This window comes from Epinephelus moara, chromosome 10 (genome assembly GCF_006386435.1).
Source record: "Epinephelus moara isolate mb chromosome 10, YSFRI_EMoa_1.0, whole genome shotgun sequence".
Lineage (NCBI taxonomy): Eukaryota > Metazoa > Chordata > Actinopteri > Perciformes > Serranidae > Epinephelus > Epinephelus moara.
In genome coordinates this window covers 23595747-23618637 of record NC_065515.1, presented here as the reverse complement: position 1 = coordinate 23618637, position 22891 = coordinate 23595747, and the positions used below count along the sequence as shown (strand labels likewise).

Here is a 22891-nt window from a genome sequence, read left to right as displayed (position 1 = left end):
CCCTCACGGACAAACTGAATTACTAAGCTCCTATCCTTAACACCTTCTGAATTCACCTGTCTTAGTTTCCCTTCGATGCCTGCAGCTAAACATTTCAACACCTGGTTATGTCGCCATGTATATCGGCCTTGTGACAAGCTAACTTTACAGCCTGACAAAATATGCTTTAAGGTTGCAAAAAACACATAATTTTGAAGTACAGTAAATTTCTGCCGCATAGCTTTTATTTTGACGTGACATTTCCTGCTGTAGAGTAAAAGACTAATGGACAGCTCCTTGACAGAGACAGCAAACTAGCTTGACCACATGGCCAAACGCAAGTGTGACGCTGAATATATTAAACTGTGTGGACCTTGAACTAATGACAAAGAAGAAATCTGGACCCTGTTGGCCAACTGGGAAGCACTGATCTGAACTGAACATCTGTCCCTATTCATTGTCTATGGAGCAGCTCCAGACTTTACACCCTATGACATCACAAATTTGAATCTTAGCACTCTCACTTTTGGATTTGGGAGAGTTGTTGAAAAAGGGGCTTAGTTCCTCTTTAAGTACAGGGTGTGTGTTTGTGTCTGAAAGGGTCCAGGTACATATTTATGCGTTAGGGGTCTAGTGCTCCATTGCTGCAGCACCTCTATTCACCAGGTTGAAAGTACATGTTGAAGCACTGGTGCTTTATTTGTGAATAGACCTTTCTCAGTGTGCAGATTTTGACTTATAATAGATGCGATAAATAACATTAGCGATGGCTCAGTTTAATTGAAATGCCTCTTAGCTATACCAATGAGTCAGCATGAATAATCATAAGGCCGTGGCCCAGTTGTATTCAGCTTTCACAAGTTAATGCCTGCTCAAAAAAAACATACTCTGAGGCTCCACATCTAAATGAAAATACCTGTGTGCTCTGTTTCTTCTTGTCTGTGCATGATTGTTTATTGTGTGTGTGTGTGTGTGTTTGTGTGTGTGTGTGTGTGTGTGTGGTAGTGGCAGAGCTGATCCATATCACGGTGCAGCCACAGACCCAGCAAGCCACAGTGGGGGGCAGGGTGGTGTTGACCTGCAGAGCCATTGGTTCCCTTGGACTCAGCTACCAGTGGTTCAAAGGCAAAGAGGAGGTCAGTCAAATCTTGTGTGATTACGTGACAATAAAAAGTATCAATAACATTTCAGGTCAACCAAGAAACTTTACATCACATGGATGTTAATGTGGTGATGGTAATTGTCATTTACAAATTGGTTATTGGTAGATTGTTTCCTTTTTTTAGATTCTGGATGAGACAGGGAGCACACCAGAGCTGGTTCTGTGCCCTTTAACCACAGCTCACCAGGGTCACTACATCTGTAGAGTCAACCACGGAGAAAACTGTGTCTTCTCCCAGTGGGCTCATGTTCGCTTCGTCCAGTCTGCAGGTCCCAGTACAGGTACCTCCTCCTCTCCTCCTTCTCCTCCTTCTCGTCTCTGTGTTTCCCTTGTTTTATCATATCTCATGGCATCTGATCTATGTCCTGGTATATCCTGTCATCTCAGGTTGCAGCAGCGGTCTGTTTCCAGGGGCAGTGAGTGGGCTGCGTATCACCCATCAGCCTCAGTCCCACGCAGTGTCTGAGGGCGACACTCTGTTCCTGGAGTGCAATGCAGAGGCCAACCCTCCTGCGCAGTTTGAGTGGTACCACAACATGGCGCCCATGACACAACACAAGACACATTCACTCAAGGTAAATATGTACAGAGTCTGTTGTGACCTAAAAAAACATTATCATAGGGGGGTATTCATTAACAAAATTTAGTATAGTTGATGTTGTGTCCTCTTATATCCCCGTCAGATCCCAGGCGTGACCACAGCACACAGAGGACAGTACAAATGCAAGGTGTTCAATCTGTATCACGAGGCGTGGACTGAAGCAGCAACAGTCACAATAGGTGAGACCCAGGCACATTTCTTTTTCTATATTCAGAGAGATAAAAGATGTCTTAAAAACACTTACAATAATTAAATGAATCATATTACTTTCAAGGAATTTGTGAACATAATTAGACCAGCATTTAGTCTGGCATTACTCATTGATAGGCTCAACACGCTTGAGCAAATGTGCAGTGCTGTGCAGTGAATAACTTCCTGTTTTGCACTTTCACACAGGCCCCAGTTCCATCACTGATGCCTCCTGGGTAGAAGTTGATCGTGGTCTAGGTATTATTTATGTTCTGATTTATTTTCATTACAGGAACTACAGTAGAGGTTTAGTTCCTTTGCCATTACATTACGCTTTGGTTCCTGTTTTTGGATGTACATTAGCGCAAGGCTTACTTTGTTTGTGTTAAAGCAGGTACTAGTAGGTTGTGTGTGTTTGTTTTAAATCTTCAAACTATTTGATTAGTTGCGTACTTGGTTCATCTGATCACAGGAAAGCAATGTGTGTATGTGTGGCTGCCAAGCACTGTAGAAATGAAAGTAAGACATTAAACAGCATGATATCTTTAAACTATCTTTTCACGTTGGTGTTGATAGACTCACAGGAAGTCCACCGGTCAACCTGCGGACCAGGAATAAATCCGTTGCAACAGATAGCCAATCCGCCCCCATTAGCCAAGAATTTCTATGGTGGGTTTTGTGCAAACAAATAGACACAGTGCAGTCACAACACACTGTCTGTGCATCAAAATACACTCCGTAAGATAGGTATACAACATATTTTTCATGATGCCTTATCTTCCCCTCCACAGCCACAGACAAAGTTGCTCTCCTGATTGGCAACATGAACTACCTCCACCACACTCAGCTGTGTGCTCCCATCGCTGACGTCCACGAGTTGACCAACATGCTCAGACAAATGGACTTTAAGGTGGTTTCCCTGCTCGACCTCAACTGGCAGGAGATGCACAGCGCTGTTACAGAGTTCCTCTTGCTGCTTGACAAAGGAGTCTATGGTTGGTCTCTAGTCCATGTGGACAATATGTTCGATATGTTAAAACTTTCATATCTGTATCTGTACTTTCAAAGACTGTAACAAAAGAAAATATAGTATAAAACTGACTAGACGCTTTTTTTTAAAAAAAAAGACATTTGTTACCAGCAATAAGCTAAACATGCCTGTAACACACTTCCTAAAATATGAAAATACTTCTCTGTTCTTCCCCTTCACAGGTTTGCTGTACTTTGCTGGTCATGGTTATGAGAATTATGGCAACAGTTTCATGGTCCCCATCGACGCGCCGGAGTCCTACACATCAGAGCACTGTTTGTGTGTGCAGAATATACTCACCAGGATGCAGGAGAAGGAGACAGGACTGAACATATTCCTGCTGGACATGTGCCGCAAAAGGTATGAACGCTTTTTTTTAAATGAATGAGTTAATGTACCAGCTTCAGGAAATCATCTTCTGTCCATACTATGCTTCTAATGATTTATTCCTTTTAGAAACCTATATGATGATGTCATTGTGCAACCAGGACTGCTCAAGGTGACAGCGAATATAGTGTTTGGATATGCCACGTAAGTGTGCTTATTCTCCAGTACATACATTTTCATACTATGTTGGTGTTTCTGCTTGTTTGCTTTGAGTTAATCCAGCGATGGAGACGTTAATCTCTCCACTTCAGGCCAAAGCTCATGTGTAATGTGTGTGTTTAGATGTGTAGACGCTGAAGCATATGAAGTGAAGAGGGAAGACGTGTCGAATGGCATCTTCATAAGCTTCCTGAAACGGCGAGTGTGTGAAGATGAGAAGGTCACGGTCATGCTAGACAGAGTGGCTGAAGGTATGTGGACACCAAGTAGCTTTTGTTAAGAAGGATTTTAATGCAGAGTGATGTTTCGAGCCTCTTCCTCAGACTTCTGATACATGACAGAGAGTCGCCATCTTAAATACCCATAGTGCTGCCTGAGCCAGTCATGTGACATGCCACACCTGTAGCTTATGTTCATAATAAAAATAAACCAAGAACAAAAAAATATATATACCTGTGTATCCCAGTATCATACCACCATACCTACTTTTGAACAATATAGAAGGGGAAAAATACAAGCATGTACACGTTTTATATCCCACATATATATCTAATTAAGTGGCTCTCAAAAAACACATCTTGATATGTACTGTTGTTGAAGGTATGTGGATCAGATTACTCTGCATCATGTGACCTGAAATTGCAGAAACTTGCAGGCAGCTCCTGTATGAGGATTTTCTTCCAGCCCTATATATTACCTGTGTTCTTGCTTGATCTGTTCCAAGAGTGTATTCAGATTATTAAACATGCGTCTCTGCTTTAGTGATGTCCTTAAATCTTACCTTCTAATCTTTGTATCTGATAGTGATATGAGTCAGACCACACTTATTTTAAATATGCTGATGATACAGCATTAGTGGGTTTTTTAAAGTCTAACGCTGCATCCCTAGAGGGTTTTGAGAGGGAGATGCAGGGTTTTATTAAATGGTGTACAGATAATTTCCATGCAGGGTTTTATTAAATGGTGTACAGATAATTTCCTCGTGGTTAATGCGAAGAAAACAAAAGAGATGGTCATAGATTTTAATAAAAAGGGAATTATAGTTCCACCCTCAAATATCAATGGTGAAGTGGTAGAGCGGGTCTCAACATACACATGTTTGGGTGTTGAAATTGACAACAAACTGGCATTCAATGAATGTGCGCAAAATAAGACCAAAAAGTTGCAGAAGAGGATGTTTTTTTTAAGGAAAGTCAATCATTTTAGAATAGATAGCTGTATTCTTCAGATGTTTTACAAATCTCTCTTGCAGAGTGTCTTATCCTTTGGCCTTATTTGTGCCTTTGGAAACATGTATATTCAGGATCAGAAGAAACTGCAACGAATAGTCAAAACAGCCAGTAGGATCATTGGAGCTGATCAGGTATCTGTAGCTCAGCTGTACAACGACCTCAGTCTAAAAAAGACAGAACAAATTCTAAATGACTTAACCCAACCTCTTCATCTGAAGGTTTTAAGAAGTAACAGGTCAAGTGGCAGAATCCTGCAGAGGAAAATTAGGACCACAAGATATAGCAAGTCTTTTGTGCCTACAGCAATTAGACTGCACAACAATAGATTTAAAAATTCCTAAGTACTTTAAACTATGGGCATATATATGAGCATCCAACTGTTTTATTTATTCATATATGCTTGTCATGTTGCCTCAATGTTCTTACTGTTTTGTCTGTCTTGTCCCTGTTTTTCTTTCCTAATGTTTTATATTTATTGTTTTTAATGCTATACAGTAGGCTGTATAACAATGGAATGTGTAATGGTGACCACATGAATTTCCCACTTGTGGGATAATAAAGTTTACCTTGACCTTGACCTTGAGTCCCGTCTGACTTCCTGATCGTATCAGATGATTAACACATCACTGAAACGACAGGTGTAATCAGAACTTTGTGGTGTTATTCTTTATAGTTTGAATCGTTTCACTCTTGAAGGCTCTGGTATTGTGTGTGTTGGCTCAGTGACATGGGTTTACTGACACACCTATGGAGCAGAGCCATCATTATTTTTATTAGTTCCACTTGTGTGTTTCCTGCTATGCTGTGAAAACACTTCATTAACATCCTGTTGCAAAGTCATGATACTGGCTGCTTCTATGGCAACAAACAAATACAGTTCTGTGTTTATTCTGGTGCACCAGAATGTGGGCGAATTGTTTTCTTCTACCAAGGAAATGCTTGTGAAATGTTTTCAGTTTGACTGCACTCATACTGAAAATGGAGACAGGTTACACTGAAAATGTTGCTGCACTGCCCTCTGTGGGCTGAACATTGTGGGTCTGTTGTAGCCTTGGACCAAGACTTTCATTGCATGAACGTCTTCAAAACGAACCCCGTTTTTCATTTGGGGGTTCCCGGTCTAGACCGATTCACGTCTCCATAAACGTTCAAATCAAACATGTAATGTACTCACCTCATAGGAACAGATGTTAGGAAGGTGTACGGGGGTTGCCGTGTGTTTGTATATCCGTTATTGTTCAATAAACATGCATTTTATCTCGGGATGTCTTGAAATTTTCTTCACCCCTTCTTCGTCCTGCAATGAATGAGGCTAGGTCTGTTGCAGCTCTTGCCACACACTACTCATGTCATGATACAGCATTGATAGTTGACACATAGTTTGATGCATATTGTATGTTATAATCTGTTTATTATCTTCTTCCAAGACATGGGTCGTTGTGAGATCACACGAGGGAGGCAGGCTCTGGAGCTCCGCAGTAACCTGTCTGAACGACGTTCCCTCACCGACCACATACAGACCTCTGACTGCTCTGCATCCCAATCAGCTCGAAACATGCAGTGGGCTGTTGCTCATGGTACTCTTCTTCTTACAAACATTAGCTTGAATTATTAAATATTACAAGAATTATGGATTTACTTTATTAATCCCTGAGGGGAAATTCATTTTTTTCCCTCTGTTATCATATACACACAGACCCGAAATACACACACGTACAAACAGCACCTATACATGCATTAAATGGAGAGATGTCAGAGCCAGAGCAATTGGGGGTTTGTGCCTTGCTCTAGGGCACCTTGGTAGTACCTAGGAGGCAAACTGGCACCTCTCCTGCCACCAGTCCACGCTCCATACTTGGACCATACAGGGACTTGGCTTTGGAAGCAGCAACCCTCCAGTTCCCAAGCCAAGTCCCTATGGACTGAGCTACTGCTGCCCCCAAATTTATTAGCCTTTAGTGGGGATTGAACCCGCAACCATGGGCTCTCTAAGCAGTGTTTCAGCAGCCTGAGCTATTGTCATATTTCTAGGTTGCTTTTACTTTTCTTTCTTAAAGTGAAGTATACTTAAATATCAAATGTCTTTCGTCATAGTGCTGCCAGAGAGCCGTGTCCTGCAGTTTGACTGTGGCGTGAAGGTTCAGCTCGGGTTTGCTGCCGAGTTCTCCAACATCATGGTCATCTACACTCGGATACTCGAGAAGCCCAACGACATAGCTTCCTGCTGTGCTCAGCTCACTGACTTCCCTCAGGTTTGTTAGCTGATATTAAACAGGAAGATTTAAGATTTGAAAAGACAGAGAGACATTTGTTCTGGCCTGTCTTAACACTGTATTCTGTGTTACACTGGCAGGATGTTGACATCAATCTGAAGAAGAGTAACCAGGAGACTCTGCTGGAAGCTGGCAGTTTATTATTAATCAAGGAAAATCTTCCTTCACCTGAGGTCCCTAGTCTCTACACACGCATCCGATGCCTCCAGAGACTCAGGGTGAGATGCTTGTTATTGTTTTCGTAATTAGTTCTCCCTTTTCTGTCTGAGGAAACACCTGATCATGTTTATGTGTCTTGTGGAGACACAAGAGACACTGTGTTTGGCACAGTCAAGAATAAAGCTCACACCATCATATTAAATGCTTATGTTGAAAGATAGAGTTTAAGCATGTTCTATTGAGTGACATTTCATTGTATTGAATAGAAGAACTCACGGCGTAGAAACCTTTTCATATTTTCATTTTGCTCTTCACTGTTTGCACAGAGGGAGCTCACATTCACCATCTGCCTTCATTACACCTACTCCAATATGGATGACGAAATACAGGAAAGGAAATCCGTGACAGTCGGTAAACCACTGGTCTCCAAACTCAACCTGCACGAACCACGACCGCCTCGCGCCTGCTCTGCGTCCTCCTCCTCCAGCTTCGACTCCTTCGACGTTCCAGAGTGCTCCTATTTCGCTGGGTCTTTTGCCTCCGTTGGTTCAGCCTCAAATAATACATGGACATATCACGTACAAACTCCCTCCACCACTGACTCTCCAACTGCATCCAGAAGTGCCAATATTCCAGAGGAGATTGACAGTTCTGAATTATTTGATGCCCCTCGAGCGCTTGTTGCCAGTAAAAGCCTGCCCCACAGCCAGTTAAATGAGCCAAACTACAAATTTAGTGACATGTACAATTTTCATTCTCACTAAGCATTATGAAAGCAATGATAAAACCAACACACTGATAAATCAGTAGGACAGATAAACAAAAAATGAAAAGATGAGGAGAAGCCTTTGACTTTGCAGTTTCAGAAAAGCAGAAGTCATCGTACGGGGTCAGTTTAGCTGTTCTCTTTGTTTTAACTAGGCATTAAGCTTTTGTAATGTTATATTAAGGTTTTTATAAGAGTTTGATACACAGTGCATTGAAAATGTGAACTCACTGCACATCAAGGTCAACATGTGTTCTGATTGTTAAGAAGGAAGAAATAAAACATCCATTTACAGTTTGTCTCAGTTGCTAAGACACACTTAATGAAACTTGAATCCCCTTGATCTTTATCATCACCTTCTCAGCACAGCAGAAGTCTTTTCTTGCAAATGTGCTGACACTCATTGGTTTCACTCTTTTTTCACACCCATTTTCTCTCAAAGACATCTCAAAGACAGACCCCAAACTTTACTGGATTAACTATGCTTAACAAAATATTATATCTATTCACAACTGATAGAAATTACCTGCATGATTATGAATATCTGCACCTCCGTGAAACGTCTTTGCACCACTTATTAACTAGCTATCATGACTAGGTCAAAACCTATATGGCTGTAGTGGTCCAGCCAAAAAGAATGACATGGAAAAATCTGATTGGGTACAATAAAAAAATGTTTCTGGGTATTTCTGAGTGTGGGCGACTTCCTTTATTGGTTCCTGTTGCAAATAAAGAATGCAGCACAAAAGTGATGGGCATGGAAAACCCTTCAAACAAGAAAAAAATGAATGAAGAAAACTTTCCAATAACTTTTTTGTACGGTATTTCAACTGAACATCTCAAAAAGTGTAATAAGTGCAGGTGCAGAGTGCAGCAGAGTTTGGTATCTCTAGTAAAATCATGTTTGGAGAGGAGAACAGTTCATGCTGTGATATGCTTGCTTGCCTTTTTTGGCACCTACTGTAACTATGCAAAGTGTTGACAAATGACACAGGCATCTAGCACACATTACAGCGAGGTTGAACCGGTTCTAATTGATAGCTGTGTCTCATGTATTTAATGTGTTTGCGAGTGTCAGAGCATTTTGCAAACAAAATGTGTCATTTTGGCCAGAGATTTCCAGTTCAGGCATGTGTGTGAACTATTTTGAAAATGTCACTTCTGAATGGACAAATGTGTTCAAACAAATGAGGAAAACTGTAATGTGAATTGTATAAAATGCAGCATGCCTTCAGCTTTTTGTATCTTCTCGAGCATTTTTACACACGTCAAAAAATAGTGAGTTACCATCACTGTAAGTTTCTTCACCTCAGACTGTACTGACTGATTTTCTCCTATCCCAGTCTCTGCACTGTAACTCTACTGCGCATGCGCCGTTACGTCAACTAGCACACCACGGCCTCCATTTTGCAGTGCATTTGCAAGCCAGCTGCGTCCACTCGCAGTGCAGCAATTGTAGTTAACGTGCGTAACGGGAGTATTTCAATCTGAAGTTAAGTTTCTAACACGATGGCTGACCCATCAGCGCAAGTGGAGGTCCCGGAGGGTGCAGAGGTCCGCAAACTGTCGGAGCTGAGAGTTATCGACCTGAAGGCCGAGCTGAAGAAACGAAACCTGGACACCACGGGCGTCAAGAGCGTGCTGTCCGAGCGTCTGAAAAAGGTCTCACAACTGCTGTTAAACTACCATACACTGAATGTTATCAATAGAAATACTGCCTGTATCCTGTGACCTCCCGAATGCATCCTATCAAACCAGTTTAATTTACGCCAAATGTGAAGCAAGGTTAGCTAACGAGGCCCTGGACTTCAAGCTAGCTAGCTAGCTAGCTAGCTATCGTTAACCATTAAGCTAACGTTTGCGCCATACAGCTAACTGCTCTAATTTTCGTGGCTTTTTGCATATTTGACGTTAATTTTTTACCTTGAGCTCTTTTAGATTTGTACTGTATATTAAACAGTTCGTATCTGCATTAACAGGCAATCGAGGAAGAAGGTGGAAATCCTGATGAGATTATTCTCGCTCCGGAATCAACCGCAAAGAAACCCAACGTTACACCTAAACGATCCTCTAAAGGTAAAGTTTGCACATTAAATCAAGTGGACACTATTTAACTGATACTGCAAATGTTTGTACAGTCTGACACACTTGTGTTTTATTGGTTTCTGTTAAAACGAAACGATACTGAAAGTCCTCTGGCTGCATGAGTGGTGGTGGTGTTTAACAGTATTGTGTTACTGACAGATGTTCACCCAGCCTCCATTATCACAGTGAAGTTGAATCCTCTCCAAAACAGATAGTGAAAATATTGTCTAAATGAAGCTGTATCTACTATCTAGTAAAATTAATGTTAAACTGTATTATCCCACCTGAGAAAGTAGGTTGCAGCCATTAATCCATTAATCATGGAAATCTACACAGTAACTTAATCAGAGGTGTCACATGACTTGAACTCAAGTCAGACTGGAGTCACACGAGTCACAAATCTGATGACTTAAGACTCAGTTTGACACAATAAAAAAAAGACTTGCCACACGACTTGGACTCTAACAATAATGACTCATGACCTCACATGGACTTGAGCCTTTTGACCTGAATATACTTGATAACTTCCCCCAAGCCCAAAGATTAAAAAGTGCCACAAGTCAATCAAATTGATTTGAAACTTGTTAGTCGTGACTCAGGAGTTGAGTAGAAAGACTTGGGACTCACTCATTTGGTCTCACCTCAGCACATAATGCAACAATCTGGACAAAAAACAAGGACAAATAGTAGAAATGCAAGAAGAAATGCAAAAAAACAGCTGATTGGTGAATGAATAAAGAAAGTGAATAGGTGCTAAGATCACGCACAAATTTAGGCTGCTAATAGCCGTGAAAGCAAAAGAGACTTTGTGTCTGTTGTCCAAGAAGCAGGAGCTCTGTATCTATAGCCTGAAGGTAGGAGCTCAAACTCCCTCTGCAGAGATGGTTCAGTACTGTCTGGACCTTCTGCAGGACCTGTCCATAGTATCAGTCAGGGAGCTTTGCTGGCCACTTAGGCAAGCCTATTCTTATTGACCGGATTCAGGTTTCCAAATAATGACACACTACAGAAGGACAGAACAGACGTTCAAATGACAATTGATTGTACTACACACCACTCAGCATTAAGCTGGAATTTTAATGGTAATTGACATGAATATAGCCGCCCAAAGGTCAGGTGACAGTCTCTCGAACACTGGAATTTTTTCTGTCATTTCAGAAAGCATGACTCTCAACATGCACAGGCATAAAATATCAGGAGATCGTCACCTGTTAGACGCCTAAATGAATACTTTTTCTAAACTAAAGCATGTTTTCTGTAGATACAAAGCAAGACAATGATGAACCAGAGGACGGCACTATGGAGGAGGATTCCCGTGATGGCCATGTGAGTTTGCTTAACTAGAATTTGACTTTTACACAAATATGAAATGCAAAATTGAATGCCCTCCTTTGTGACTGCCAGGTTCTGGATATTGCTTTTGAATTTCTTTTGTGTCTTATTACATTTCCTCCTTCCTTTCTAAGGAGGAGCTTCAGGGTGATCATGAGAACATGCAGGAAATGGACATCCTGGACATGAATGTTCTGGATGAGACAGAGAATGATAATGGAATACCAGCAGAGGACGATGAGGAGGATGAAAATGTGAATTTTCCCTCTGATGAAGATGCAGTGTTGAATGAAGAACATGAGAACAGGACCTTCGAGACAGAAGATGAAGCAAGAGGTCCAGAGGTGAGAAACTGGACTAGAAACATGTCTGCTCGTTTTGATTTTTTATCTTGTCTGACTGGGAATTTTTTTAATTTGATTATTTGTTTATTTTAACAGAATAATGAGTCTGAGATGTTGGATAAGGATGAATACATGACGAGCTCATCAATCAATATGGTATGTTCAATCAATCAGTTATTTATGATGTATGTAAAGCTTCTAGTAAAAGGTTAGGGTAAAACTAAATGTCACATTCATTAAGACAAAATTCTTTTCTTTTAGGCTCAGGATCCAGATGCAGATGACGTGAAGGAAGAAACAGGTACTGTAGAAAATGGTTTATAAAAAGGTGGAGGCATCTTTTAACAGTGTTGAGCGTGGAATGCAAACACTTAGTTTAGTTTACCAGGAAGAGAGACTGGAAGCCCAAAGAGAATTGCTGGCTTTGTGTTGACATTTGGTTAACCATGCTTAATAAGTTCCTGGGTAAATATTGATTACACTTCCAGTTATGTCCTTGCAGTTGTAACATGATAGTGGTTAACAATTTGATGCACATTGACAGCAATTAAATGTCATGGTCAGGGAGGTGTGAGCTGTTGCAGGTGAATGCAGTGTTTCTAGGTTGCCACATGAAGAACAAGACAAGGAAGATCCATCAAGACTCATCGATTATTACGACTTTTTAAGGACACTGACTCAGAAATCAGATGGATATGAAACTACTGGACTCGAGCTGAAGTTCTGGTCATCACGAATGGACACTGGGAAAGTCAAAGACTGAAAGAAGGTGGACTGCAGCGAGAATCTGCTGCTGCACTGCTGATCTTGTGGCTCTCTTCAGCACTGAACTCTTTTGTCTGCTTTGGATCAGGTGAACACAGTGATGTGGTTCAACTTGCAAAATGAGCCACAGTGTTAGCCGCACTAGTTGCTTGGGTGTCCTCCAGCCTTTGGGTTCTCTTCCAGTCTCTCGCTAGGGTCTACTTCATCGTTTTAATACATAGTTCTAAGAGCACAGGCCAGTGGTCATGACGTTCCTAATCCAGGCCTTGCCAGTTCCTCGTTAACCATTGCTGTGTTTCAGAAGTGATTAAACTCTGTGCCATTCTATTCCTGTTAAATCCGTAGAAAATGACAAAGTAGCCGGGTCTTGTTTATCTGAGCCACTTAACGAAGATCAGCACCAGAGCCATGAGACGAGCCCTGAAGAAGAGCAAGCTGCCACCGCCGGAGGGGAAGACAATGTGTCCGACACCGGTGCCAAGTCCGACAAGGCCGCCTCTGGAGATGTGGAGGGCGACCGGGATGTTGTGGAGACCGACACCAAAGAGGTCGGGGACACCGACGCCAAAGAGGTCGGGGACGCCGACACCAAAGAGGTTGGGGACGCACAGAATGCCCCAGAAGAGACACTTGACGCTGAAAACGAAAGCTCGCAGGCTGTTAGTGTAAGCGAACAGGGCGCTGTGGGTGAAACTGTTGATTCAGAAATGGGGTCTAAGAAGGGTGAGGAGGATGAGAAGACAGAAGAGAAAGCTGCTGCGGATTCAGCCTCCACAGTGAAAGAGTCCTCTTCTGTAGAGGGCGATGATCAGAAAAAGAGGTTTGTTGCTTTCTGTCTACTAGAAACCAAAATGGCTATCTCTGTTGCATTGGCTCCTTTGTGCTAGCAAAATTTGGATGCTCTTTTGGAGGTAAAAATGTTCTGTGCATTTGTCCGTTTTCATTTTTCATTCTTTACACTCACCTATTCCACTTTATTACCCATTGACGAGTAATGTATTGGGATTGCCATAGGGCATAGCTCCATTTATTCACCGTTAAATCACTGCACTATGGTACATGATGGGCTGATCACTGTCAGTTACGTATTATACCATGAAACACATAAGTATATACATCTGTAAGAGGAGAGATACCAGGTATCCTCACTGCTGCATGCTTATTGCTTTTTTTCTTTGTCTCTAGCTCTGAGGAGAAAGATGGCAAGACTGAGTCAAAAGATGAAAAAGGTCAGTGAAGTGCTTCTTTTTCCTGTTGTGGCCTTTCAAATGCAGTGGATATATGCTCATTAATGTATTGTGTATTTGTGTACAGCCACTGGAAGTGCTGCAGCAAGCAGTAGCAGGAATCTGTGGGTCAGTGGTCTCTCTTCCACTACTAGAGCAACTGATCTGAAGACTCTCTTCAGCAAATATGGCAAGGTTAGTCAACGCAAACCATCCCACAGGTGTAGAATGTACAGATCATTTAGAGTTTACACATCTGATCTAAAATTGAGGTTATCGTATTGTTTCTCCCATTCCATGGTCATCTTCCTGCAGGTTGTTGGAGCTAAGGTGGTGACCAACGCCAAGAGCCCCGGGGCTCGCTGCTATGGTTTTGTCACCATGTCTTCCACAGAGGAGGCCACCAAGTGTATCAGCCACCTTCACAGGACTGAGCTGCATGGCAGGATGATCTCTGTGGAGCGGGTGAGTACCAGAAAACGTTTTTGCTTCATCATTCATTAGATATCTCATAATTGTGCCCCCACAGAGATAAATCTGGGGGACTCTTACAATTTGTTCACAGAACAGCATTTTCTGTTTTAAGTTTGAGTTCTGTCAAATGTAATGGGAGAATTTAAAAAGTATTACTTACCTGATAGATGTATTCATTTTTACAATTAACATGCAGTCGTAATTTTAAACTAGTGTTGGAAATTAACTTTATCTTTCTAAATTCTACCAGCCACCATTTTGTAATTGCACTTTTGTGTGTAACTAACTTTGATGTAACATTTTTACTGCTTAAAAAAAAAAAAGAAGCAAATACACATTTTCTCATAAAAGTATTAATTTATTATTCATTCAGTCATGGTTCATCCATTTTTAATACTCTCTCCAACGCACAATGAAAGTAGACTACACACTCTAACACAGTAGGCGTCGGTATGCACCAAAGTTGGTTTGTGATACACAGATAAACACAAAGAAGCAGAAGAAGCTTATTGGTCGAGAGGATGCGGAAGGAGGCATAGGTGTAACTTTCATCTGACAGCAGCCACTCGGATCCGCTCCATGCAACTCACTGCAACACTGTCTGGAGTGGCAGTGATCGGCTTTGGTCAGTTTGAACACAACACAGCTGAACCCAGTAGAATATAAGGGGCCTGGCGATAGTTAAATGTTGCCTTTGTTAACCTGTCATTGTGGCTGGTAGGTTGATTAAATTCACCCGCCACAGGCCAAATTCACCTGCGTTTTACTGGTAGGGGGCACTTATTTTCAACCCTGTTTAAAACCCATGTTGGAAAGAAAAAAGTCAGGCGAGCCAGAGGAGTGCGAGTCTGTTTAGAATCTTTATGAACATGTATGTGTTATTTTAAGCAGTCTTAAGCAGAACACCAGGTGAAGGAAAAAAAGCCTAAAGGTTTATTCCCATTACAGTTGTTGTCATGTTTAGTGTGTTACTCTCCAAACACCTGGCAGTTGTCATTACAGAACATGTTGGTATTCATAAATTTCATGCTTGAAGTCCATTGTGAAGCCTATAGTAAGAAGAGACGTGAAAGGAAAATAGTAGGCATGGGAACATGAGACGGTTGTTCCTTTGATAATGTATAATTTTGTCACAGATTAGAGTATTTGTTTGGACAAAAATGGCTCCATTTAAAGAGCAAAAGTAATCAGATGCTTACAGAAAGGATTTATTGTGCATTTTCATTGTGTTGCATCTCTAGTGTGAAATGTTATCTGTTCATTCAGCTTTTGTGGATAAACCCTTTCGTGTTTAAACATTGTAGGCTAAAAATGAGCCTGCAGGGAAGAAGCCAGCAGACAAGACTGACACCAAGAAGTCTGGCAGTGACAGGAGACACTCCTCTGACTCTAAGTAAGAGCGCTTACAAGCTGCTGCATGTTTGAGTTAATCTCTTACTGAAAATTCCACAGCTGGTTTGATATTTTGGTCCTGTGTGCTTTTGAATATTATGGGGGCATACATTTTTAGCATGGCATACCCCAGTAGTGACCTATAGCCACAGCAGATAAAGCTTCTTCAGTTATATAGCCCAGGGGCTCTATGGGAGAAAAGTAAACCTTAAATGAAATTTAAAATGTGCATCGATAGAGCTCATACTGATCATGTTTTCTGTAGATCTGATGGAAAGGATGAGAAGTCTGAGGGAGAAGGAAAAGATGGCAAAGGTGAGGAATGTTGATTAATTTCCAGCTTGTATGTGTCTGGTAAACATTGAAAAAACAGTCGCTTCATTATAGTCTTGACAACATCAATTGTGTCTGTTTGACAGGACGAAATGAGAGAACTGTAGTTATGGACAAGTCCAAAGGAGAGCCTGTCATCAGCGTCAAAACCAAAAGCAAGGAACGAGTAAGTAAACAACAGCGTCTTCTGTGTGAGATGCAACGCTAACATGAGGGTTGCATACATTTTATACCCACATGGATGGTACTTATTATTCAAATCTGCAGGCCAGATTTTATTTCGACCTCCAGATACTCTTTTGTAACTGTTTTTGCCCTTCTCTTTTTTCTCCAGAGCACAAAGAGTCGGGACCGCAAATCCCCCAGTAAGGAGAAGAAAGACATCCTGTCGTTTGACCAGATCAAGGAGCAGAGAGAAAGGGAGAGACAGAGACAACGAGAGAGGGAGATCAGAGAGGTGGAGAGACGCAGATGCACGTAAGGATCATTCGAGAGGGGCTAGAAACAACAAACTGACCCCGCCATAGGGCAAAATAAAACATAATTAAGTTTTAATAAAGATACTTTTTTTTTTACTTTAATTAACTTGTGAAGGTCCATGGGAAATGTTTTTTACAACACTACTGCTGTCTGCTTCTGTAAAATAAAACAGTGCTCCATACTTCCTTGTCGAAGGATCTTGTAGCAGTTTATACAATATGATTTTACACTGGTTATTATTCACTCTTCCACCACAGTACGTGTAATGCTGATAAATTGATCTTTGCCATCTTCTTTCAGTGACCGTGACCGTGGCGACCGTGACAACCGCCCGGACCGTGAGCGCGAGCGAATCCGTCTGTTCCGGGAGAGAGAGGAGAGGAAACACTTGATTAGGAAGAGGAACTGGCTCGAGGTACTGTCAGATTACTTACTTCAAACAGAGGTTTCTTTATCTCGCTTCATTTACGTTTCCTGCTTTACATTTTCTTTCTTGCAAATCTCAGCCTGTTGAGTATAGTAATAAAAATATGGGCTCATGAATAATTTTGCTCCTATATGTCTTTGAAGTTTCTTTCAAGCTTCATGTTGGTAGTCTCACTGACTGAACCCCTGAATTTTGACCCTCAGGCTGAGAAGCAGCGTCTCGACGCAGACCGTATGGAGCGTCAGTTCTTGGAGCGGGAAAGGCTACGTATAGAGTACGAGAGACGGCGTGAGCAGGAAAGGATCCTCAGAGAGCGCGAGGAGCTGCGACGGCAGCAGGAGCAGCTGCGCTATGAGCAGGACAGACGCCCTGTTAAGAGGCCTTATGACTTGGATGGCAGGTAAACGATAACAAACAGTGTGGTTGATAAATGGTTTTATTGCGTAACAGAAATTCTTTACATCGTCACTAGCATCTGAGAATGATCACGACAAAGCAAAAAAGGAGAACAGAAAAAGGAAAACTCATTCCTGACATTTTGTCCGTTTCTCTTTTAGGAAAGACGACTGGCCTGAGAAGCGCGTGGCTCTGGATGACCGTTACAGCCGCTCAGACTTTGGTCGACAGGAGCGTTATCAGGACTTCGACCACAGGGATCGAGGCCGTTACCAAGACGACATGATTATGGACAGGCGGGACAACACTCGCAGCCTTGGTGCAGACAGAGATGGTCAGGTAAGAAACGATGACCCTCTCACTTTTACTCTGTTTTACAGTTGAAGCATACATTTAGGGGAAGAATTAAGCAGGTAGGAATTGTCATTGGTGTGGCTGAGTGCACATGGAAATGATAAACACTCACTTGCTTTCCACATTCATACTGTTACAATTAATAAAAGTTAATGTGTGCAGGAACACAGAATTCTAACTGTCTTGTGTTTCTTCTTTCAGCACTTCTCAGATAGGTCGGACAGACATAGCAGAGATGGCCGGGACTCCTGGAGTGGAGGCTATGATAAACGCATCAACCCCAGGTGAGCACCAGTTTGAGCTGGGGCTGGCTTCAGTTCAAACCATTGAAAAAACTTGAGAGCGTCCAGTGCTGACATTAAATGTAAAAATTATTTTTGTTTGTCTTTTAGGGAAGGAGGTCGAGACTGGGACTCTGGCCGGAAATTAGATGGAGACAGAGCATGGCAAAGTGCGTGTACTTGTCCTTTATTGTGTGTGTAATGATGGTACTGCTAGTAACATTGGCTGGTTTTATGATATGATGTAATGTACATTTTGAAGTAGTTTTGCCTTTTGAGGATTAGAGTGGCAGATGTCAAAACAAAATGATGGCAGGCTCAAAGGCAAATGGCGCAGCATGTCCTGAAACTGTAGCTGGTATGCATAGACTGTAGTCCCGTTTCCACTGAGCAGTACAGTATGGTTCAGTTCAGTCTGCTTTTTTTTTTCCTGTTTCCACTGTGAAAAGTTGTGGATGGTACCAATGAACCACTTCGTACTGTCCCCATTTTTGGTCCCCCCTCTGTTGGGGTACCTAGCACACAGATCTGGTACTAAAAGGTGCAGCGGTGCACACTGCAGTCTGCTGATTGGTCAGTAGCTTGAGATCATAAAATCAGGGAAATATTTTACTGAGAAGTAGGGTCAGTGTCTCATTGAAGTCAATATTATCACTCTTCTTTTGGCAACCAGTGGTGATGCTCTCTACTGGCCGTTTGGGAGAATGCAGGTATAAGGCATTTGTGCATTGGCTTCACTTTTCAGACAGGAGGCCAAGTCCACTTCATTTAAACAGTCTGTGTTGGTATCCTACGCAATGGCTATATAGAGGTATAGGTACTCTGGTGTATGTGTCTGATGTTCAGCTTTTTTGTTCCAGGTAGAGACGGTGCCATCCCAGGCCAGAGCCACATAGCACGTGGAGGAATGGCGAGGTGAATATCAGCTGGATTTATGCTTCATTTTTGCTGTTATCACAAGAGCAGCCAGCACTGTTTGTTACAACACTATTGATCATTGTGTGTTTTTGTTTCCAGCCGTGGAAGCTACATGAACACGGGAACGTCTCAGTCCCTGTCTGGAGCTCTCAACAGACAGAACCAGCTGATGCAGGGCAGCGGGCTACAGGGTGGAGCTTTCGGCCGGCGCTACTGATGTCTGCCTGTGTGAAGACAGTGTTGGGACTGTTTCAGGAGGTCATGTCTTGAAGGATTTGGCCGTCTTGTTTTGTACATTTTTTTAAAGTCAGGAATTCTTTTTTGACACAATTCCAATCCATTTTTGATGGAGACCTTTATTTTTCTGGTCGCTTCTCCTCCTCGTTGTTTCTTTGTGTGTGTGATGTAGTGATCTCCTGCCTTGTAGTTATGATTCAGTCCAGCCCACCTTATTTGTATAACAGTACTGTCTGCTTGCCAACAATGTGTTTGACATGCAGGTTGGTAGCTGTAGTGGAGAGTCACGTCAGAGCTCTGTGTTGTAAATACAGATATTTTATAGACACCTGAGTCAATGGACCGAACCTCACCAGTCTTCTCTCTGTATCTCAGTTTGTCTGAAGCATTGTGGAAGTTTTGGGTTCTCATTAAATGAGTCTTTGGTAAAATTGATTTCTTCATAGCTCGAGGCCCCTGTTTGACATTCTTTTTAAAACACTGATTTTCAGTGAAGAAAAGGTTTTTAACCTAAATGCCACATTCTGATTAACTGTGGTTGTTTGACTTCTCCTTTTAATTTTCAGTTTATTTGTTCTTTTGTATATAGTATTTCATTTGTGTGATTGTTGAATAATGGTAATAAATGCCCCAAGAGCGCGTATGTGTTCACAATCTATTGATTAAAATATGTTATAAAAACTAAATTTAATGTATGATGCTTCAGTTGTTTCCTGCAACTGAAAGTGTTTTTTTTGTGTGTTTATATTTAGTTATTTTGTGTTATATTTAGTTTTCTTGTCCTTTTTTGAAGGGCTTTGGTTCATTATAAAGCCATGCTTCAGTTAGTGGAGTAGTAGAGTTGTGGTGGAGCCAGTTGTAAAGTCCTCCTTGTATTCTGTCTCCCAGCTAGGTGGAATTATGGTTGAATAGAGTTTGAATCTTGTATGTTTAAATAATGTCAGGCCAGAAAAATAACGTAGCGACAGTGTGATTTAACATTTAGAGTAGTGAATCAGAAAGCTTCCATACCTTTGCCCCAATAAAACTTTAAAATTATACTGCATTTTGGAAATTGAGCAACTGAAAAGGTTAGCCAAGGCTTTCAGTTGTCACTTGGAGCTCCAGTGTGTTCTGTCATTTTGTTATAACTGTTCAAAGTATGGTATGGCATTTTTAATAACCAACAAGTCAACCAAACTTAGGGCTGTCACTCTTCTACTCCGGGAGATCTGCTACTCGTGTCCACAGACCACCTGTAACAATATAACTAGCAATTAGAGTACGACACGATACAGTTCTATTAGTGTTATACACTGCTCAAAGAAATAAGGGGACACTTAATGGTCACATTTTGACACCAAGTCAGTCAAACTTCAGGGACATCAATGTGTCCATTTAGGAAGCACAAGTGATTGTGATCAGTTTCAGCTGCTTTGGTGCAAATGAAAGTGACGTGCAATGGAGGGAATGGTTTTACATGTGGTGGCCACAGACATTTGCTCTCTCCTTATCCTTCCTGACTGATTCTTCTTTAGTTTTGTCTTCTGCTAGTGTCCTTGGCACTGCTGTAGTATGAGGCGGTACCTGCAGCACAATCGGGTTGCACAGGTAGTCCAACTCCTCTAGGATGGAACATCCATATGTGCGGTCACAAGAAGGTTTGCTGTATCTCCCAGCACAGTCTCAAGGGCATGGAGGAGATACCAGGAGACTGGTCATTAGATGAGGAGAGCTGGTCAGGGCTGTAGAAGGGCATCACCCCAGCAGCATGACCAATATCTGCTCCTTAGTGTGAGGAGGAGCAGGAGGAGCACTGCCAGAGCCCTACAAAATGAGCTCCAGCAGGCTACTGGTGTGCATGTTTCTGACCAAACTGTCAGAAACAGACTCCATGAGGGTGGCATGAGGACCCCATGTCCTATAGTGGGACCTGTGCTCACAGCCCAGCACCGTGCAGCTCAATTGGCATTCACCAGAGAACACCAGAATGGGCAAGTCCGCCATTGGAGACCTGTTCTCTTCACAGGTAAGAGCAGGTTCACACTGAGACGCCGTGGCCAACATTACTCTGCCTGTAACATCATCCAGCCTGACCGGTTTGGTTTTCAGTGTGATTTTGAACCCAGCCCGCAGTGGGTTGATGATTTTGGTTTCTATCGACTATTGTTAAATCATTTTGTTCTCAACACACACATTTTCGATTTAACGAAACTTACAGTTAATATGAGGCTTAAAGAACCTCCACAAATTTACAGCTTGATGTTGAGTACCTCCCCACATGGGTCATCAGTTGTTCTTCATGAAACATGAGCTGCAGTGTACTGACGAAGAGAAGAGAGGAACTCTGTTTGTAGAAAAGGAAGTTGGATCCAGTAATAGATAAGAACCAGGGAAGTTAGAGTAAAGAAGGTGCTATATCTGGAGATCATATCTAAGCCAACACTGACAGTTGGTGTAGTCATGACCTATGAGTATGAAGCACGGAGGTCAAGTTAAGATCATCATAGTCAAGATCGTTTCCTGTTGCAGTTAAACATGCAGCATGTAATCCTGGACATTTTGGCCCGTTATTGTATAGAAAGCGCAGCTGTTACTGACACTGATGATGGCTCTGCTCTATTCAGGAGTCCTATTGGGAGCGACAGTGATACCAGGACCCTGAAATCAAAGCAGCTAAATAAATTCAGCCATTGTTAAGCTCATTATTTCCACCTGTGCTTTTCCTACTGTGACATGTCAAAATGTCTTCCATGAAAAAGGCCTATTCTGACTGTTACTGAGGTGACATTACTGGACTCCAGCCAGTTCTCCCAGGCCACCCGCTGGGTTTGCTGTTGCAGCCACTAACTTTTCACCTCATTTCTTCAGTCCAGGCGTGAGGTCTAGAACTCATGTGAAGTACATCCATCCTCACTGGACCTCATGTTGGGTAACACTCCCTCTGGAATGTGGAAAAGTTTAAGGGCATCAGAATAGCAGTCTGAGTGCAGATATCCACTGTATGTGGTACTGGAAAATCTTGGACACCAACCCTCTTAAAACATGTTTGACACACAGTAACTCATTTCAAACCATGGCTGTTGCTTGTTTACGAGGATCTCAGACCTGCTGAATGTGTCTAGTATTGTGGCAGTTTCATTTCAGTGTTCTGACGGGCATGTTAGTTTTGTAATGACTAAATTCTAGTTTCATAAGAGACATTGTCGTCTTGCAACATTCTCCACAGGCCTGTCTCACCACAGACATTTTGACTTGTCACAGTAGGGGAAGCTCAGGTGTTGCTCATGACACTAACGATGACTCTTCTGTTCAAGTGCTTCAGTGAGACTGACTGTGTCCAAGCATGCAAAACACTACTAACCTGAAGTCAAAGCAGTTAAATGAAATTCAGCCTTTGTTCATTTTATTATTTACACCTGAGTTTTTCCTACTGACAAGTCAAAATGTCTTGCAAGTTAAAATGAAGGTTATATATTGAGGCTTTTCCTTGATCACAGCATCTACAGTCAAAAGCGCTATCAGTGTATGAATCTTTACTAGTTATTGTCCAACCTGTATGTTGCATTTTTGTAATAAAGGACACTGATAGAACGAGAGGCTCTAATGGAAGAGTTGAATACAGGGTTCCCACACATTTCCATGGCTAAAATTTCAGTACTTTTCCGTGACTTTTCAAGGACCTGTAATGAAAATTTCCATGCCCATTCACAGAAAAGTGCACAAGTTTATTATTAACAATAGATAATTGCAAAAACATAGTTAGGGTGCGAGGTGTGTAAATCTGTGTGTCGGCAGGTGAATGGGTGAGTGAGTGATGTGTGCAGGCTGTTGTGTGGTGTAGAACACAAACTAAAAACCAGGTCGAAGCCAACTAGACAAAAGTGTGGTGCTGGATGAGGCGAAGAGGGTGAAATGATGGCACAGCCAG

General features: G+C 42.0%; 2 protein-coding genes across 3 annotated transcripts in view; both read left to right on the top strand.

The window, feature by feature from the left end:
- Window positions 1-8728, top strand: part of malt2 (MALT paracaspase 2) — a 13734-nt gene extending 5006 nt beyond the window's left edge. Inside the window, exons 3-16 of one of the 2 annotated variants that reach the window (XM_050054357.1) lie at window positions 985-1115; window positions 1266-1422; window positions 1529-1716; window positions 1825-1921; window positions 2139-2189; window positions 2508-2600; window positions 2723-2926; window positions 3144-3321; window positions 3418-3492; window positions 3631-3758; window positions 6167-6316; window positions 6834-6991; window positions 7093-7230; window positions 7498-8728. In XM_050054357.1, coding sequence (XP_049910314.1) covers window positions 985-1115; window positions 1266-1422; window positions 1529-1716; window positions 1825-1921; window positions 2139-2189; window positions 2508-2600; window positions 2723-2926; window positions 3144-3321; window positions 3418-3492; window positions 3631-3758; window positions 6167-6316; window positions 6834-6991; window positions 7093-7230; window positions 7498-7935 — 2186 coding nt within the window. In that variant the 3' untranslated portion in view covers window positions 7936-8728. The remainder of the gene's footprint in view (window positions 1-984; window positions 1116-1265; window positions 1423-1528; window positions 1717-1824; window positions 1922-2138; window positions 2190-2507; window positions 2601-2722; window positions 2927-3143; window positions 3322-3417; window positions 3493-3630; window positions 3759-6166; window positions 6317-6833; window positions 6992-7092; window positions 7231-7497) is intronic. The other variant, XM_050054356.1, reaches the window with a different exon arrangement.
- A 589-nt stretch (window positions 8729-9317) lies between these two features.
- On the top strand, window positions 9318-19667 carry safb (scaffold attachment factor B). Its single transcript, XM_050054355.1, has 21 exons — window positions 9318-9599; window positions 9917-10013; window positions 11284-11348; window positions 11489-11698; window positions 11795-11854; window positions 11960-11999; window positions 12809-13283; window positions 13649-13692; window positions 13778-13884; window positions 14005-14154; window positions 15468-15556; window positions 15821-15870; window positions 15975-16054; window positions 16223-16365; window positions 16669-16783; window positions 16999-17195; window positions 17353-17530; window positions 17747-17829; window positions 17938-17996; window positions 18687-18741; window positions 18844-19667. The coding sequence occupies exons 1-21, from the start codon at window positions 9447-9449 to the stop codon at window positions 18959-18961; spliced, it is 2568 nt and encodes an 855-aa protein (XP_049910312.1). The 5' UTR covers window positions 9318-9446; the 3' UTR covers window positions 18962-19667.
- Window positions 19668-22891: the final 3224 nt, after the last annotated feature.